This window comes from Etheostoma cragini, chromosome 24 (assembly GCF_013103735.1).
Source record: "Etheostoma cragini isolate CJK2018 chromosome 24, CSU_Ecrag_1.0, whole genome shotgun sequence".
NCBI classification, from domain to species: domain Eukaryota; kingdom Metazoa; phylum Chordata; class Actinopteri; order Perciformes; family Percidae; genus Etheostoma; species Etheostoma cragini.
In genome coordinates this window covers 7,807,589-7,826,737 of record NC_048430.1, presented here as the reverse complement: position 1 = coordinate 7,826,737, position 19,149 = coordinate 7,807,589, and the positions used below count along the sequence as shown (strand labels likewise).

The following is a 19,149-nucleotide window of genomic DNA, read 5'->3' as shown; positions in this document are numbered from 1 at the left end:
TCCGTCTGTCTTTCAGTTGGTTTAAAAAAACGTTGAAGACCCCTACTCTATGAAACGGTCTAATTAACACCGTATATCTTTAGCAAAATAAAAAAATTTCACACAAGCAGATTTTGTTACATTTGGACCCCGATAGCAGTTGCCCTCCGTTTTCAGGCTGATGTAGATGTATGAGAGTTAAATCAATCTTGTCATTTCACCCTCAGAAAGAAAGAAAATATATAAATGTAACGAATGCAGGCACGGTTTAGGTACAGTGTGTTTGTTTGTCAGATGCTTTCCACATGGTTTCCAAGGTAGCAGTCAGTCATTGGGAGCTGGAGTCCGACAGTCTCATCCTGTCTTCATTTTTTTCTTTCCTCCTCCTCCTGTCCTGATTCTCCCCGGTCTTATGGATACACGTAAGCGATTTCCCAATGTGGCACACATGCTAGAACATAACTCAGCAAAGCAACCCATACAAAGGACTGCAGACACCCAGTGTACCCTGACCCCATGGTGATATCTCATCGCTCCTAATGTCCCACAACTGTTCAAACCTTGTTTGCTCTTTGATTTAATTGAAGTCTCCTTCTTCAAATCAGCTGGTCTCGTTTCCACCCTCATATGCACACAGTTGTAACCACACTTTGTTTGGGGGAGACAAATAGCATTTCTGACATTATCACAGCCTCACTGCTGCTTCCGTTCACACTGTATCACTCCCATAGCATTTGTTGTAGTAACATCTTCTTAACATACTTTTACTTTACTTCTTCTCATATTTCTTGCATGTTAGCCATGTTCCTTCATACACTTTTTTTTTTTACCTTAAATCTGACTGGGATCAACTGCAACTTCACAATTTCCCCAAGGGGGGTCAATAAAACATTCTGATTTCTGATAACATATATTCTGTGTTTAATCAAGTCTCAAATAAAAATCTCATTTCCCTTGAGTGGAAGTTTACAACAAATGTACCTTTTAGTCTCCAAATACAATTATTTGGAAGCAGCAGATGTTTCTCTGAAGCCTGCTTTTATAGTATTTAACCTTCCTGTAACAGTGTATCTAAATATGGAAGAAACTAACATGCACACATAGTTTTCACGTCACGGTTCTTTCCTGCATGTTGCTGCATAGTGAGGGAAGTGGGAGGAACCATTTGAGGGGGGGGGGGGGACAGATGGGGGGCAATCTACTAAGACATCCAGAGGAGACAGCGCAAAGACAAGTGAGGATATACGGTGTGTCTTTGAGCTATATTTAAAGTGATGTACAGTAATGTTCTCAAAATGACAATTAACATTATAGGTATTATTATCCAAGCAAAATATCAGCATGTCGGCATTGTGAGCAAGTTAGCACACTGATAATAGGACAAAAGATGCTTGTTTAAGACGATGGTTGGTTTTATTGTTGTCCTGACAAAAATGCTTACTAACTTCCATTCATTTTTCCGTTACATCTCCTCATCTCCTGATGCAGTAATATTGTAAAATGGGAAGCTACACACAGATGGGATCATTGCAAGACAGTGTAAAACAACAGGTGAACTTTTTATAAGTAACATTGATAAATAAATTGTGAAAGCATCAATGCAATGGCCTTGATGCTCACACTGTGGCCATCAAACTGAGCAGCGCAATTTCTTCCAGATTAACCTTCATAAACTTTCGTCAGTGTCGTTCTCAGACTGCCACCTCCTCTGATCCCCGCGTCCTTCGCCTCCACCTGTCTCGGAGTTTCTGGAGAAGTTTGAACGCCGGTTCCGTATACTGCCTGTTAGCCAGGCCGAGCACCAGCGGCACCACCGCCATGCTTCCAATGCCAGTGCATGACAGCACAATTTGAGTAGTGGAGCTCCTCTTGGTGTCGCTGATCAAGAACGCTATGCAGGCGTGCATGTAAATGAGGTAGGGCACCCAGCATGCGAGAAAGGTCAGCGACACCGCCACCAGGCAGCGAGTGTACCGCATGTTCAGCCTCTGCTCTCGTTCCGAGGCCTGACTTCCCCTTTCCACTGAACGGTGAAGGCGACAAATGTCTTTCAGCTGGCCTCGGGTGATCCATAAAACGTGGCCGACCATGCCAGCGATGGTGAGAATAGCAGGTAAGACGAGCCCGTACACCTCCAAGTAGATGAAAGCGTTGGGGAACACTCGCCTGTACGAGCAGCACATGGTTTTGTTAGTCGAACAGTTTGGAAGAAGCGTTATGTTCGGGCTACTCGCACAACATCCGTTCCAATCTGGCCCTGTCCAGTTATTCCAACCAAGAGCAGGTAGGGATGCGTACAGAAGTGGTGGAGCCCAAACCACGAGCAACGCCAGAGGAAAGCTGCGATGCATCCACAGGTTCTTGTAACACAGGGGGTCGACGATGCAAATGTAGCGCTCATAGTGGACCATCACCAGGTTGAAAAGGAACGCCAGGAAGAGGAAGTTCGGGAAAACGTGAGCCACCAGGCAGGAACTGGAACTCAACGCCCGGTTCAGGCCCATTAACGGGATGAAAGGCAGCGCCACGCCGGTGCACAGATCTGCCACTAACAGGCTGAGGAAGAAGTAGTTGGTTGTGTTGTGGAGCTGGCGGTTCCGGGCGATGCCCAAGATGATGACCAGGTTGGCCAAGATGATGGAGGTCGACAGCGGTATGGTGATGGCAAAGATGAGCTGCTCCCCGGAGAGCAGAGCATGTGAGTCGTTCCAGTCCATCATGTGTGTAATCTGCAGACTTCCTCCCCTTTGCAGCCCGGCTCCGCTCCCATCAAGGTACAGCCACCCTACAGGGGAGGAGAAGCCTTGTTAAAGTGGCCACAAAAGCTCAACTGTGTGTGAGTAATGGTTAGAATTAGATTTATGAGCACAAGCTTTTTGTTAACCTTTCGTGTAAACATCTAGTTTGTTGTCATTACTCAACAAGCATAAACAGGCTCGGAGAAGCTTGCAGAGGGAATGCAATTTGAGCGGAGATGAAAAATGAGATTTATTAGAAAATGCAGCAGGCTGTTAAGCAAAGTGGATTTTCAGAGATGGATTGTAGCACCAAACCAGAAAGAGAGGAGAAAGATAAAACGGTGAGGCTCTGAACGGGTAATACTTCGACTACTCAGGAAGATACAGTTATAGAAACCTCTTCAAAATGATGAACTCTACAATCTTACAGTTTAACATCATTGTTTTACTTGACTATCATTAGGAATTAAAAAGCAGGAACCCTCCTTATTGAAATAAAGGGAGCACGTTTGTGTTTTTACCCACTTCTACCATGCATCACCTTAGTTAACCCTTTGTTAGAGGGCATGTAAATGGACATGAGGCCCCTGAAATTCAATTATTCACCAGCTAGGACTCTGGAGTTACACTCTGCTTTGTACTGCAATGTACTACTCATTCATGGTTCTACATGTCCACATGCGTTTATGATTACACTTTATGTCCATTAGTAGTGTTTGCAATGTGCAATAATCCTTTATGTGCAAAAGCCAACACTGTATATGATGATGATCTCACATATACATATTGCAACATGCCAGTATTTCCAATGTCCACATACATTACGTACAATTTGCTCAATATAGGGAATTTTATATTAGCAAAGTCCTGTTGCAGTTTCAACAAATACTGCCTTTATAGGGGTTGTACAAGATGAAGTTTTTTTCAACATTACTGCTTTAATGCAGTTCAGTTGCATTGTATTTTTTCTGCCTGGTTATGTCCTGCAACCCATGTAATGTAGATGTAATATAACATATCACCACAAACATATCACCAGACACACATACACTTTTTGAAACAAAAAAACAAGACATTTACCTTTTAGGGACGATCAATCCAATCATGTATGCATTCAATTCAATAACTTGGAGCCTGTTCCCCTGCATGTCACATTCATACGCACCATAACTCACAGGATTGTCTTCTTTATCCTTTAAAATCCTTTTCAAGTCAGCCACAGCAGCCTCGCCCCTCACTGCAAGGGAGACAGCGCGAGCAGCCAGGACTGGTCATACTTTAAAGGGGAAATGCACACTGAAGGAGGAGAAGGGAGGAGGCGGTGGCAGTTCTCTGTGTATATCTGTATTTTCCTGATGGGGGTCGCAGGTCACGCTGAAGATGAAGCTGTAGTGTCCACTTACACTTCACCTACTAACTTGTTTTTTGGAAGCCTCTTTCATCCACCAGCGTTTGTTCATCGCAACCCAGGTCTGCCCATGAATGGAAGGAGGGTGGAGCGCTGTTATCACTGCAGCCTCAAAATGATAAGAACATGCCTGAGTCACGTCAGTAGGCTTTGGTTTGGTTTCACACCCTCCATAAAGGCCCCCCCAGACACGCCTGCAACAGATATTTAGGATCTTCAACTGAAACTCAGTTAGAGAATCAAGGGATGGACATATGAAGTGGAAATACATCCAACTGTTTATATTTTCTCCTTTGTTACACATTTACAAGCCAAGAGGATGACTGAAAGTCTCTGCGTCCTCCAAGAAGTTTACTTTTTAGCCTTTTCTTTTTTTTCGCTTTCTCGGGTGACAAATAATATGGTTTTTCAGAACATTTAGAAGCTGTACAAACATTGCTTTCTTTAGACATGTGGACCGGAATCAGAGTTTTTAGAAAGTGGGGGGGATCTGATCTTTTGATTTGTCATTATTTTAGCATCAGTGAAATGATTTTGGGCCCACAAGTGACACGGGAAACAGAATATAACAAACCATGAATAAATAAATAAATGGTCACGATATATGAATGTCTACTAGTAGAAATAAATGAGGAATTACAGCAATATAATACCATTTAATCACATACATACACACATGCCCTTGAATATATATATATATATATATATATATATATATATATTTGGCAATATATTTAAAGGTCCCATGACATGTTGGTCTTTGGATGCTTTTAAATAGACCTTAGGGGTCCCCTAAAACTGTATCTGAAGTCTCTTTTATATAGACCTTATTGGTCCCCTAATACTGTATCTGAAGTCTCTTTTATATAGACCTTAGTGGTCCCTAATACTGTATCTGAAGTCTCTTTATATAGACCTTATTGGTCCCCTAAAACTGTATCTGAAGTCTTTTATATAGACCTTAGTGGTCCCCTAATACTGAATCTGAAGTCTCTTTCCCAAAATTCAGCCTTGGTGCAGAATCACAGCCACTAGAGCCAGTCCCACAGCTTTACTAATATTAGTATAATTATAATTTTCCCATAGGGTATCAATAAAGAGTATAAATTATTATGTGTCATTTTCCGAGTCTCTTGAACAACTGCCACTTTGCTCGTTTGAAAGCCATGATGTCTCTCTCCATCATGGGTGGGCCGAATTATCTGGGCGGGCAAAGCAGAGAAAGGGAAGGTAACCTTCCCCTTATGACCTCATAAGGAGCAATAGCAATAATGAGAAGTGTAGCATAGTAATATGTATGCTAGCTAGCTAATTGGAGCCAGGCGGCAGTTAGCTTAGCTAAGACTGGACGCACAAAGAAACAGCTAGCCTGTTATTCCATAGCTAAACGTAGCCTCTAATGCTCATTAATTACCACATTTTATCTAATTTGTTTAATTCACATACAAACAGAAATGTAAAACCAACAAAGTGGGTTTTTGGAGTTGTTGTTGTTTGACTAGAAGTAAGCTAACATGAACTCTCTCAGCAAGAAAAAGTATAAGCGTAATCATTTCTCCAAACTATTTGATTAATAAATCCTGGTGGTTTTAGATATACCATAAGCGCATGATTGCATTTTTTATTTCACCCAATGAAAGCCAAGCAGTTGTTTTTCTTCCTTCTTCTGTTTTAGAAGCACTCATTCTGTCAAGGTAGCCGACATGTTGTGTAAAGCTGTCAGTTACAGCCATGACATAAGTAGGTTCAAACAAATGCTTGGATATATTTGCTTTGTTTTCTGGCCCTGGACCGACTCAAACATATCCATACAACAGTGTGTGTATCTGACATAATAACAGATGTCACGCAAATCTCCCATTTAAACACAGCGCTGGATGGAAAGCCAAACAGGGACGACTCCTTCCCAGATATCTGGAGCAGACCCGGTGTTGGTCGAGATGGACGATAATGATTTTAAACAGAAATGTTCCAGAGCCTGGGAGTGTCTGGAAGGACACTACGCAGGGAGGACAAGGCGGACATGAAACCACAACATCCTCACATTACAAAGGAGAAGATGGAGCATCTCGGCTTTCCAAGAACATTAGGTGCTTTTTCCCAGTATGTTAGGGATCTAATATTTATTTATTCATACACAGTTGGAAAATGGAATGTGATGTGATTAGTTTAAGGTCTACAGTCGGCAAAGGAGATCAAAGTCATGCTAGCTCATTTTAGCCAAATGACACCACTTCCTTGCTCCAGAAGACACAGGAAGTGTCCTGGAACTCAAATAGGTGGCTTTTCTTTTTTTTCTTTTTCTTTTTTTTTATAGGAATTTGCTTATAGTGAGACAAAAATCTGCTTTCACTGCTTACACTTTCCTATTCCTAACGTCTTCCAGGTTTTCCATTTCAACAGACGTTTCAGTTTTACTGGTTTCTCCTAAATTGACACTTGCAGCTTTATGTCTTCCCCCAAACAGGCCAGGAACTGAGCTGAAAGACACAAGTTAAACACAAATATCACATGACACATGAATCCCTTATTAACAAGATTTTGTGTTGGGAGTTGTGTTGGGAATCGGAAGGTCGCCGGTTCAAGTCCCCATACAGACCAAAGTACGGTGGTGGACTGGTAGCTGGAGAAGTTCCTGGGCGCTGCCAAGGTGCTCTTGAGCCAGGCCGAACCCCCGACTACTTGTGGTGCCTTTCCATGGGCAGCCCCCCCCCCCCTCACTCTGACATCTCTCCATTTAGTGCATGTATAGGTATTGAGTACTTGTGTATTTCAGAGTGAAAACACTGTAATTTCCCCTTGTAGGATTAAGAAAGTATGCATTATTATTACCAACAATATGTCACTTATAGGACCATCTGAATCCTTTATTAACAATATTTTTTAATCGGTTACTGTCCTGATCTGAGCAAATGCTATAACGTTTTTTTTTCCTGAGTCAGTTTTTGGGAAACAGATTTGTTTTCAATGGTTTCGTCATGTTTACCTTGTTTATCTCTCTCTGCTTAATAGATTTGTTTTGTCATTTGTCAAAGAACATGAGCGGCAGTTTAGTGGATGATTCCTTGGCCAAGTCGAGGTCTACAGGTGATAATCCTTTGTCCTTTCGCGGGCTGACCTTTGAGGCCAAACACACTGCTGTGACAAATGAGAAAAATATCCTGCTGCCAGTGAACGCCACACTTGACAGGTGTTATTTCCCCCTGATTGCTTGTTGAGCTCCATCCCAGCTGTGTATACAGTACAATACTGCAGAATCACAGTTGGATGAGATTCGTGCAACTTATTTATATATTTAGCAGAATTACATATGATAAAAAAAAAACATGTTATCAATTAGGAAATAAACATGGCATTCATTTATTTTGTTTATTCTAACTACAGCACAGATTTTCATGAATTACACAAACATGCTTGTGCGTGCAAGTGTTTTACTGCCTGCCTGTCCGGGTGACTTATGCACGGACACACGTGCACATGTGGACCCGTACGATGACGGCCGAAGACCCAGGTACAAGGAAGAGGCACTTGTGCACAGGATATACCGACTGACGGTTGTTTTTCCTCATTGTGACCGAGAGCCGAGAGGAGGGGAGAAAAAATAACAAGAGAACAATGGAGTTAGAGGGACAGAGCAGGTTTTGGCCTTGAAACAAGACTTTTTAAATACTTTGTGAGTGGAGGAGTGAAGCATTGGTGTTCGGAAGCTATTAGAAGTTTCCTTTCTGTTAAGTCTGATCAGGGTGTGGGTAACCAGTCAAAGCACTGACTACTACTGAAGTATACAGTGTATCCATTCATTCAAGGGAGTGCAAAATAGGTCGCAGCAACCACGTTTTGCGTGGAACTAAAGGGAACTAAAGTGCAATAATGTTGGGACCATTTCATTTAACTGGCTCATATGCTGATGTGAGAAGCAGCTTGGCCTTTGTTACAGTATTGACATAGCAACAAGTGGAGTGGTAGCTGGGTAGATAATGTATTTCCGGATTGTAGGACATTCAGATCGGGGCAATAAAGTGTCGGGATTGCTCTTTTTTGCATTCAAATATACATCTTGTTTCATAAAAAGCGTAATTTTTGCTTTTTGTCTTGGCTCATATTTAATCATTTAATCATTCAATGTTTTACTAATAGTTTTTCGGGGGCTCCATATATTCATACACATACATGACATCTTGTTTTTTTTAGGTTTAATACCATGAAGGAAATAAATCACATGTACCACGGAGTCTGACCGTAAACCACGGATCAAATTGTTTTCTTAACATGATTTTCTAAAAGTGTGTTCTGGTTGTTGTTGTTTTTTAAATACATTTTCCGGGTTTTTCTTTCCATTTCTATTAGATAGTTTAGATAGAGAGGACATGGGGTAGGCAGAAAAGGGATGACGTGCAGCAAATGGTCTCACATTGGATTGGAACCCCGGCCGCCGCCAAGGACTCAGCCTACATGGGGGGTGCACGGCCTATTGGGTGAGCGTGAGGGTTACCCCCATGTTTCTGGTTGGTTGAGTCCCAAGGGTGGATTTGGTGGCAGTCAGACCTTCTTTTGTTTCAAGAATCGGAGACAGGAGAATATACTCTATGTGGTACTGACTTAGTACAGCTCTTGATAGGACCTGTGTGGTACTTCAATTCAATTTTCAATTCAATTTTATTTATATTGCGCTAAATCACAACAACAGTTATGCAACTCATTGCGCTTTTCATAAAAAGCAGGTCTAGACCCTACTCTGGGATCTTATTTACAGAAACCCTACAGTTCCCACCAAGAGCAAGCACTAGGCCACAGAGGCAAGGAAAAACTTCCTTTAAGAGGCAGAAATCTCAGGGGGGGGGGGGGGGGGGGGGGAGACATCTGCCTTGACCGGTTGGGGGAGAAAGAGAGAAAGAGACAGACACACAGAAATAGACATGGAGAATTGTAGCAGAGGGTGTTGAGCAGGAAGATGGAGACTGCAGGTGGTTCCAACCACAGCTCCTCTCCTGCAGGAAGCGACAGGAGGAGGGAGGGGCGAGAGAACCCAAGAACTGGTCCCAATGGGCTTAATATGACCCCATCTGTTGAATGATACAGATCTAAATTTGGTATCAAAGGCAAGATTCTAAGCATTTGAGCTTTTTAATTTAAAGTCAGCCACTAGGACTGCACTCTCCACCTTAACATGCACATTGTGCTATCTCTCATATCTCGGCTGTGGGTTTTTTTGGAAAATTCCTTAAAGGTCAGAGTGCCACGACTGCTTTCACTCGCATCTCGTTAAAAACTGTATTAAACGATCGTCTAAACAAGGAAAGAGTCCACTTGAATTCAGATTTTTTTTCTCAGCCCTCCACGTCACTGACCACAAAAAGACCAGCCGTCGTAAAGTATGAACTCACTGCTTCTTCATCTTATTCAAACGGACGGATAAAAAAATAAAGAATAAAAAAAGAATAAACTTATTTTCTCAGATGCAGATGTTTTAAGAGATGATGTATTAGTCACTGATGACAGAGTCCTAAGTCAAAAGCAAACTTTAATGGTTACCCAGAAGAAAGTATATTATTTATTATGTTGTATTTACACTGGAGTTCACATCAAAAACCTGCAAGATGATTCCTGACTGAACAATGTGTGAGAGCTGAAGACCACACACACACACACACGCACTCAGGGGGTAAACTAGGACCTTCAACAAATAAAAAAACTGGCATTTAGATCAAAAGAAATGAATCTATGTTGTCTTGTGTTTTGTCTCTAAATACATTTTGATAGAATGTTAAAAGGGATGTTGAAGGCAGAAGACGCTGTAATTCATCACACTTTGACTCTTTTCCTAACTGTTTAGTCTCTCCGATTCTGGAACAAGCAAAAGAGTGATGACCAGATGTTTTCAGATTTGAAACTGCTGTGTAGACAAGACCAAAAACTCATGTTTGTGCTCAGTGGTTGAATTATCTCGTGAAACATCTGCCAATTAAGCCCAACTGAAGTGTTGGCGAGACCATACTTTCTAAAATCCTGAAGAGAAGGGACACATGTTCTCTGGTGTTAGAAATCAAAAAGTCTGATCATGAAACGTCGCCGCTATTTCTCTTGAAACATTTCCCCCACTCTTCTTCCCATCTCCTTTCTTCCTGCTCTCTTTACCGATCGGGTCTTTGGAGGCAGAAGACTTTGGCCTGGTGGTCTCCTGAAGCGGTCACTGCGAGAGACGCTTCCCTGGAGGACAGATGGACAAAGACGAGAGAGAAACATCGACATCATTTAGTGATTGAGGAAACAATTTAAAAACTGTCACAATGATGCACCAAATACCTCAATATACAGAAACAGTGGCTTAAATACGTTTACACACCCATGCTAAAGTTGATTAAAAAGAGGAATAAAAAAAACATCTTTTGGAAATGTATCTTAATGCCTTAATTTAAAAAAGTTAGGAAAAAACAGCCTTTTAAAGGAAATCGATTTTCTTTGTGAATGAATTAAATTATTCATTCACAAAGAAAAGGTGTTAATAAATAAATGATCTTCCTTAAAATACAGTGGGCCTGAGTATACACCCCCCTATGTTAAATTCCCATAGAGACAGGCACATTTCTATTTTTAAAGGCCAGTTATTACATGGATCAGGATACTTTGCATCCTGATAAAGTTCTCTTAGCCTTTGGAATTAAAATTGCACCCCCCCCCCCCCCCCCCCCTCTACAAAACCTTCAACAAGATCATCTCACAATGCAAATCAAACCAGCCATTAAGCTAACTGGAGTAACACCATGCCTATCTCTAGGTATGGTTATGTGATGATATGGGGGGGGGTTATTTAATTCCAAATGCCAAGGGAACTTTATCAGGATCCATAGTATCCTGATCCAAGAAATAACTGGCCTTTAATACAAATCTGCCGGCATCTGTGGGAATTTAACATAGGGGTGTGTATACTTATGCCCCCTGTATTTTTAAAGGAAGAACATTTATTTATTTACGATACATTATTCAATCACAAAGAACATTGGTGTCCTCAAAAGTTTGGATTTTCCTAATTTTGTTTAATTAAGGCATTTGCATTAAGATCAATTTTTATATTTTTTATTTTTATTTGTATTCCTTTTTTTAAATCAACTTTCGCCTGGGTGTGTAAACTTCATCAAGCCCCTGTATTTACACCCGAGAATATTCTTGAGTGCGACAGTGTCTCCCGTGGAAATGATGACCCAGCGAAGCGGTACCTGTTGATGGTGAAGTTGAGGATCTCTGCCGTGTGGCCTCGGTACTCGCACACTATGCCGCCGGAACGAGCGTCCCATAACCGCAGCGCTCCGTCTAAGCAGCAGGTGGACACCACCGAAGAAGACTCCTCCCACTGCAGGTGAACGATGCCGGCCTGGTGGGGCACAGAGAGGAACGGCTGTGAACAGGTGTCATTTCTGACCTTAAAACAACTTTAACACTGGTTATATGGATGTATATGTGAAGACATTGTCTGCACACGAGAAGTCAAATTCTTCCGCTTTTACCCTCAGGCAGTGAGACTAATGAACAGCAGCACTTAGTTCACTTATTTTATCTTATAATGTTTTCTCTGTTTTCTGTGGTGGCAGCGATAGTTTTTAGGCTGCTACAACATATTAGAGATTGTACCACTTATTCAGGAAATGTTACATTTTATTTAAATTATATTCATAGATTTTATGAGAACAGAGGGCCAGGGCAAAACACATGTGATTGATTTCTCTCTGTACTTTGTACATGACAGTACACTTGAAACGTGGGATTGGTCTAAAGAAATGCCGATAAACCAGAGCACGTTTTTCTCCCATCCCAGAATGCTGTGTGGACTAGCCGCGGCGAAGCTAGACAAGACACTTAGAGTACACAGAGTCATGGCGTCATGGGGAATGGCTTGTTACCTCATGTTGGCACCTGTGCCTCAGGACCTGTGTGGAGAGGTCGTATATGGCCAGAGTCCCGTCCAGATACGCCAGAGCTACGAGCGGCAGGCTGGAAAGGACAAGAAAGAAGACACCTTTTCAGAAACTGCAGGAGAGCTATAAAAAAATTAAAAAAAATAAATGCAGGTGTGGACACTTTGGGGATTTTCTGCAGTTTAATGTCCACTTTATCTCCAGTCATCGACATGTATTTATGTTCTAAGCATTTGAGCTTTTTTAATTTAAAGTCGGCCACTAGGATTGTACTCTCCACCTGAACACACACATTGTGCGATCTCTCATATCTCGGCTGTGTTTTTTGTGAAGATTCCTTAAAGGGGGTTGTCGTCTCCAGAGTGCCTTGACTCCTTTTACTCACATCTCATAAAAAAACTGTATTAAACAATCGTCTAAACAAGGAGAGGGTCCGCTTGAATTCAGATCTTTTTTTCTCAGCCCTCCACGTCACTGTGGCCCATAAAAGGACCACTGTCCTCCTCAAGTATGAACTCCCTGCTTCTTCATCTTATCCAAACTCACAGACAAAAAAAATGAGATGCGAGTATAAACTCAGACGCAGATGCTGGAAATGCTTTCCAACTCACATGTTGCAGAATCCCACAGACTCCACAGAGTTGGACTCTTCCTTGTCTGGTGACCCTTTGGCTTTGCCGCCCTCCACGGAGAACACCCCGACCACCTGTACGCACGGACAAAAACCCCAACGCAGAGATTGGGAGCTGATGAGGAACCCGACAGGATCAGGTTTCTGAGTTGGCATTGTGCTTCATTAGCAATGGCGACGTTCTTCTCCATCTTAACTCGGGTGTCGTGAACCCTAACCCTGACACCCACCTTGCCCGTGGCGGTGTTGATGAGCTTGGCGCAGCCGTCCACCGAGCCGGTCAGCACCAGGGAGCCGTCCTTGTTGCAGGCGAGGCAGGTCAGCGCCCCCTTGTGTCCGTCCTGACCTGTTGAACGAGACGAGACCCAGATTTTTTGATTAGCAAAAATGCACCCCCCAAAAACTGATGACTGTCTGCTATGTAGATCAGCATTTTAACATCAGTGCTTATGACTGGGATTCCCCATCAAAGGACAGACAGAGTCTTATACATCTAGTCTACACTGAGTTGATGTTTGCTGCTCTTGTCTGTTTGATTAGGCTATTTGATTATTAATGCCTGATCCTTTTATAGTTTCTCTTACTTATTATAACTTATCTATTAAATACTTATAATTATTATGTTCTACAATCCCATTTGGCAGGAGCAGCAGAGTCACATGAAATGTTCCTCTCATACACTTGAAAAATAAACATCTCCTGCTTGTCTCTCCTCGATTCTTCTCCACGTCTTGTGTGATCTTTTACCAAGCTCCTATCGATGTGGTTGTTGATGTCTGCACATTATAGGCCACCAAAATATGAACGTTAACAGCATGATGAAGCTACATGTGAATACAATTCAATTCAAATTTAGGGTTTTCAATTCATAACAAGCGTTATCTCAAGACACTTTACAGTTAGAGTAGGTCTAGGCCATACTGCGGAATTTACAAGGACCCAACAGTTCTAGTAGTTCCCTCCAGAGCAAGCAACAGTGCGACAATGGCGAGGAAAAACTGCCTTTTAGGCAGAAACCTGGGACAGACCCAGACCCCCACCCAGACCCAGGCTCTTGGTAGGCGGTGTCTAAAGACCGGTTGGGGTTAAAATGAAGAGTGGCAATAACAGTCACAAAAATAGTAGTCTGTAGTAGTTCTTTTTGAGAGCTGCTAGACTCACCTTTAATGACGTGGATGGCGTTTCCCTGCTTTAAATCCCACACGCGTACTGTGCCGTCCTCGTAACCCACCACGGCCCGTTTACCTGGACAAAAATGAAGAAAAAAAAATCAAATAAAAAATACACGATTCAGTTTTGACTTTTGAGGACTCAGACTCCACATTATTTTTTGGTGAGTGACATCGGGTCTGGTTTCCCCGTCTCTCACCATCGGGGAGGACTTTGCCGCTGGTGGCCTGGCATGCCGAGCTCTGGAAGGTTTTACAGTCTCCTGAAGGGATCTTCCACATCCACACGTTGCCGTCGTCTGTTCCCGCCAGCAGCACCGGAGCGCAGGGATGCCACTCCAACCACTGAGGGAGGAAGCGGGGCAGACAACCACAGGTTAACAGCTGCTTCGCCGCGCAGATTATTTCCCTCTAAATCCCACTGCAGTTTTGCGACTGGTGGCCAGTGAGCAGATCTTGTGATTATCATGGGCTGCGTGCCTTGTAAAAGAGCAACTCAGCAGTCGCGGTCGAGGGAGGGGAGAATGTCTTGATCCTTCGGTTCCTCCACAAGACCACAAATTCTCAGCCTGAGCGGTCATCCCGACTGATTTCCTCATAAATTCCTTCAGCCCCATTAAAGACGTTGCACAAGTGCTTACAGATGCACGAGCTAAACAGACGCACGTCCAGGCTCTGCAAGGAAGCCCTTACCTCCAGATCTCCCACTTCAAAGGACCAGATCTCCTCTTTGGTTTCTACTTTCCACACTTTAATCATGCCGCTCATGTCCCCCGTAGCTACCATGGAGGAGTCGTGGCTGAACAAAGCGCACGTCACAGAGTCTTTGTGACCTGTGGAAAAAGAAGGGAATGAATCGCTTTTGTAGTCTTCGGTCACCACTACAGAAGTGCGACCACCAAACGTGGAAACTAAAAGGATTCAAACATGCTCGGTGTGAACGCAGCCCTATTTTTTTGAAGTTGTTTAACACACGTATGCTCTCTTCAAAGCCGCCAGACTCCTTTGACAAAAACTGTATTTCTACCTCCAAAATACGGGAGTTGCTGGTGTACCGCTGCCTTGATTGGGTAATTTGTTTGTGTAATTTTGTGACTTTCACGAATCCGCACTAACCCTCTTAAACACAAAAGTCACACAATAACACAAACAAACTAACCGATCGACCAGCAATTCCTGTATTCTGTGACGTAGAAATACTGTTTTTGTCAAAGGAGTCTGGTGGCTTCGAAGAGAGCATAGATGTATTTAACAACTTCAGTTCCCCCGTCAAAAAAGGACTGAAAATATTCATACACAGAAATAGTGATTCACTTAATGGGCCATTTAATATGTTTTTCACCCGTTTATAGCAGTACATCGATTAGCTTCGGCCTTCTTCTCCAAACTGGGGACGTGCTGACTGACATCTACTATACCGTAATACACTGACTATGGTTAAGTCGTTCATAAAACCCAAAGTCCCCCAAAAAATCTAAACTATCCCTTTAACTCTCACCTGTGCACTCCAACAGAACCTCTCCATCGCTCACCCTCCAAACGTAAGCCTTGTCATCCTCTCCTCCTGTTACAGCCATGCTGTTTGTGGCAGGATCCAGATTCACGCAAAACACTGAGCCTGGACAGGAGAAGGGATTAGAGACTGAGTTAGAGACTGAATCGGCCTGATCACCAGAGCGTGAACCCAAGGCGAGATGCAACCTGTGTGTTTGGAGAAGGTGAGCTCGCTGTCATCCTGCTCCGCTTCCATCTCGTCCTCGGTCTCCCAGCCCTCGTCGTCATCTGCGTTCCCCGCGTCTTCGAAGTCAACGTCCTCCATGTCATCGGCCAAATCATCTTAGTGAGAGAGAAAGAAAGTTAAGACAGGACGTGGTGACTAGTATCTGGAAAGTGCCACAACAAATCCAGAGCCTCTAAACTGTCAGAAATGTAATTTGCTGTGTAATTTAGTAGATCTTTTAGAAGAAGGTAAAGAAATCTAGCACTGTACAGTACAAATTTAGAAAATTAATGTATTGAAAGCATGTTAGTCATTATGTTAAGAATTCATTTTGTCTGAAACACAATCTTAGATTTGGGAAAGCTTTATTGTCTTTATGAGAATGCAATAAAGTAGGATTATTACTGATTCTTTTCACATGATGACAACTTTGAACATGGTCCACTATACCCAGACTTATCAAATCTGGACTAAATGATCCCAGAGAGGGTGAAGAGTCTTATAAAACACAGTTTTTAGATATGTGAAAACTTGAACTCTACTGGTGAAAATGCAATAAAAAGGAAGATTTCACTATTTTTCTCTTCAAATTTAGACCACAATTGGACCAGGTCCAGATCCAGAACCATAGACCTAGAATTGTGAAATCTGGACTAAATTATCAACAGAGAGGCTAACAATTCTTAAAAACACACTTTTCCCTAAATGTCCCAAAATTGGAAGCCAGCTTCAGCGTCGTCATGTGCATGAAGTTCTTAATATGTATATAATATGTATTATTTGTCATCTTTATGGTGTGTTTGTTGTCTTATGTACTGCTGGCTGTAAACCAAATTGCCGTCCAGGGGTAATAAAGATAACTGGAACCTAGGGATGGGCGATATGGAGAAAATCAAATATCACAATATTTCTCGATATCGATACCGCAACGATATCGTAGTGCTGACTATTGGTGCTTTGACAAAATATTGACAGAACGAGATTTTTGATAAATAATCATCATTAATGTGGATATAATGACTAAGTGGGTAAAGGCAAATAGTAGAACAGTTACAACAGTCTGGTAAGTTCAGGAAATGACATCACTTTACTGTAATGCAGCCTTTAAAAGCAGGAAAAGCATCTCTCTCTCTCTATTTAGTGCATGTATAGCACCTGAGCATGTGTGTGTAATTCAGGCCAGTGTGTAATGTGTGCAATAACGAAAGAGTGTAAAAAATTGTAATTTCCCCTTGTAGCAGGTAGTTAAAAAAGACACCACTTATGCCATGTAACGATCTCCAAATCTAAGACGATATATAGTCTCATATCACGATATCAATATATTGCCCAGCTTTACTGGAACCTTGAACCACATAGCAGCAGCATCCGGAGAGCAACTTGAGCTTCAGTGTTTTGGTCAGAAACACTTTGACATGCACCTTCTTTAAGACTAATTACAATGACCAAAACAAATACCGAGCCTGACACATGGATCCCAAATGTGACTAGTTGAAGTAGCACAGTTGTAGACAGTTATCAACCAACCTGGACCAGGCTCCATCTCGTTCAGGTCGATGACTTCAACAATTTCCTCATCTTCGTGGAGCTCAATCGCATTTTCCTGCGTGTTGTCCATGCTGTTAGCGGGCTAAAGGCTAGTATAAACCACCGAAAAGCATGGGTGAGAGTTAAACTCGCTAAACACGGACTTCCGGCAAACGTTACCTCACTTCGAGCCTTAACCCGGTTATAAGTCCCACTTTCGCTCGCTACACAAACGTCGCATTCAGCGCTGTGAATTGAAATAAACACTAGTTAGATATCAAACTGAACTGCATCCCCATGTTTTCCTCACATGCTCCGGTGACTGAGGAGACGCACAATGATGACGTCAGACGTCATTTACCTCTATGGGCCACATGCTGGCGCTGCTGCGCAAAATAAATAATAGGTGTTACTGCCATAGAATGCACCTCTATGGTTACTGCCATAGACTGTATCTCTATGGTTACTGCCATAGAATGTATGATTACTGCCATAGACTGTATGGTTACTGCCATAGACTGTATGGTTACTGCCATAGAATGTATGGTTTCTGCCATAGACTGTATGGTTACTGCCATAGACTGTATGGTTGCTGCCATAGAATGTATGGTTACTGCCATAGACTGTATGCCTGTGGTTACTGCCATAGACTGTACATCTATGGTCACTGCAATAGATTGTATGCCCATGGTTACTGCCATAGACTGTATGCCTATGGTTACTGCCATAGACTGTACATCTATGCTCACTGCAATAGACTGTATATATATGGTTATAGTTATAGACTGCATATCTATGTTTCTGTCATAATAATTTATAATTTATACTAGTCATCGATCCCCCATGGGGAAATCACAATTTACTCTCTGTGTACACTTTGCTAGTATTGACACATAGGCCTGAAATACACTCACACACACACACCTGCTCAGGACCTATTCATGGACCAGCGCCCTGAGGGGTTGGGGGGTACGGGGCCTTGCTCAAGAGCACCTGGCAGTGCCAGTAGTTGAATTGGCATCGCTCCAGCCACCAATCCACACTCCGTACTTTAGTCCGCATGGGGACTTGTATATCTATGGTTACTGGCATAGACTGTATACCTATGGTTACTGGCATAGACTGTATATCTATTGTTACTGCCATAGACTGTATATCTATGGTTTATGACGTAGATTGTATATCTGTGGTTTCTGCCATACAATGTGTATCTGTGAAATACTGCTCAGAAAACATTGCATAACCTATTTGGATGATGTTTCAATGGCTGAAGTTGATTTACAAAGATGCTTCCACCCCTTAGTATGTTATTTCTATTCATAAACATTAACACAAAAAAAAAATATATATATATATATGTGAGTATATTAATAGGCTACTAACCACACTACAACAGACTTGATTGTTTTTATCATTTAATTTAATTTTAATGCCATAAGGAGCCAATTCCAATAAAAAGATATTTACCTGACAGGATATCAAGAGAGAGCGACAAATTTATTAAATCGTAGTTCAAAATTCTAATTTCCTAAAATAAAATAAAAAATGTAAATGTGTTTTGTATATTTATTTGCTTATCATTTTCTTTTTTTATTGGTATTCATGTCTTTTTAACTGTCCATCCACATCCTTATGGTGCCATTGTCCTAATAAAGGTAAAAGTCAAATACATTTTTTCTCTTATTTTTTTTACATAGTTCCTATTTTTGTGCTGAGTATTTTCTCCAGAAGCAGCCCAGGAAGCAAAAGTCCTTGCATGTGCATTTATTCACTCTTAAAATATCAGTGCAAAGTGTTCCTCATTGTGTGGCTGTAATATGTCTATTTCAGTCTGATGGTCTGATCACAATTCCCTTCTCTTTCAATGTGTAAATATTGTGTGAGAAAAGAAGCGATTCTCTCTCAATCCCTCAATGATTAACACTCAGTGGCCTTTGAGTGCTACACTGAACGTTCAGACAAGTATGAATCATCACGCTTCACCACAGGCGGTTGTACTGTCACAAAACTGTAATTTACATGTCTGGTGTTACCAGAGCAAATGTTAAGCATTTAGCATAGCATTGT

General features: G+C 42.0%; 2 protein-coding genes across 2 annotated transcripts; both read right to left on the bottom strand.

Moving 5' to 3' along the window:
- Positions 1-1,567: 1,567 nt before the first annotated feature.
- On the bottom strand, positions 1,568-2,790 carry gpbar1 (G protein-coupled bile acid receptor 1). The gene has a single exon (XM_034864154.1). The coding sequence runs from the start codon at positions 2,697-2,699 to the stop codon at positions 1,671-1,673; it is 1,029 nt and encodes a 342-aa protein (XP_034720045.1). The 5' UTR covers positions 2,700-2,790; the 3' UTR covers positions 1,568-1,670.
- A 7,314-nt stretch (positions 2,791-10,104) lies between these two features.
- aamp (angio-associated, migratory cell protein) lies at positions 10,105-17,428 on the bottom strand. The gene is made up of 11 exons (XM_034864150.1): positions 17,083-17,428; positions 15,537-15,671; positions 15,334-15,453; positions 14,529-14,668; positions 14,036-14,180; positions 13,828-13,911; positions 12,897-13,012; positions 12,647-12,741; positions 12,021-12,111; positions 11,340-11,494; positions 10,105-10,332 (listed from the first exon to the last, which is right to left on the bottom strand). The coding sequence occupies exons 1-11, from the start codon at positions 17,171-17,173 to the stop codon at positions 10,257-10,259; spliced, it is 1,248 nt and encodes a 415-aa protein (XP_034720041.1). The 5' UTR covers positions 17,174-17,428; the 3' UTR covers positions 10,105-10,256.
- Between the last annotated feature and the right edge of the window lie 1,721 nt (positions 17,429-19,149).

Bases quoted from the DNA above. Each gene is read 5' to 3' on its own strand.
- gpbar1 (XM_034864154.1), bottom strand. From the start codon at position 2,699: ATGATGGACTGGAACGACTCACATGCTCTGCTCTCCGGGGAGCAGCTC.
- aamp (XM_034864150.1), bottom strand. From the start codon at position 17,173: ATGGACAACACGCAGGAAAATGCGATTGAGCTCCACGAAGATGAGGAA. The intron at 13,912-14,035 runs GTGAGAGACGGG...ATTTTTGTCCAG, and splicing joins CGGCAAAGTCCTCCCCGATG to GTAAACGGGCCGTGGTGGGT. The intron at 12,742-12,896 runs GTGGGTGTCAGG...CCGTGCGTACAG, and splicing joins TCAACACCGCCACGGGCAAG to GTGGTCGGGGTGTTCTCCGT.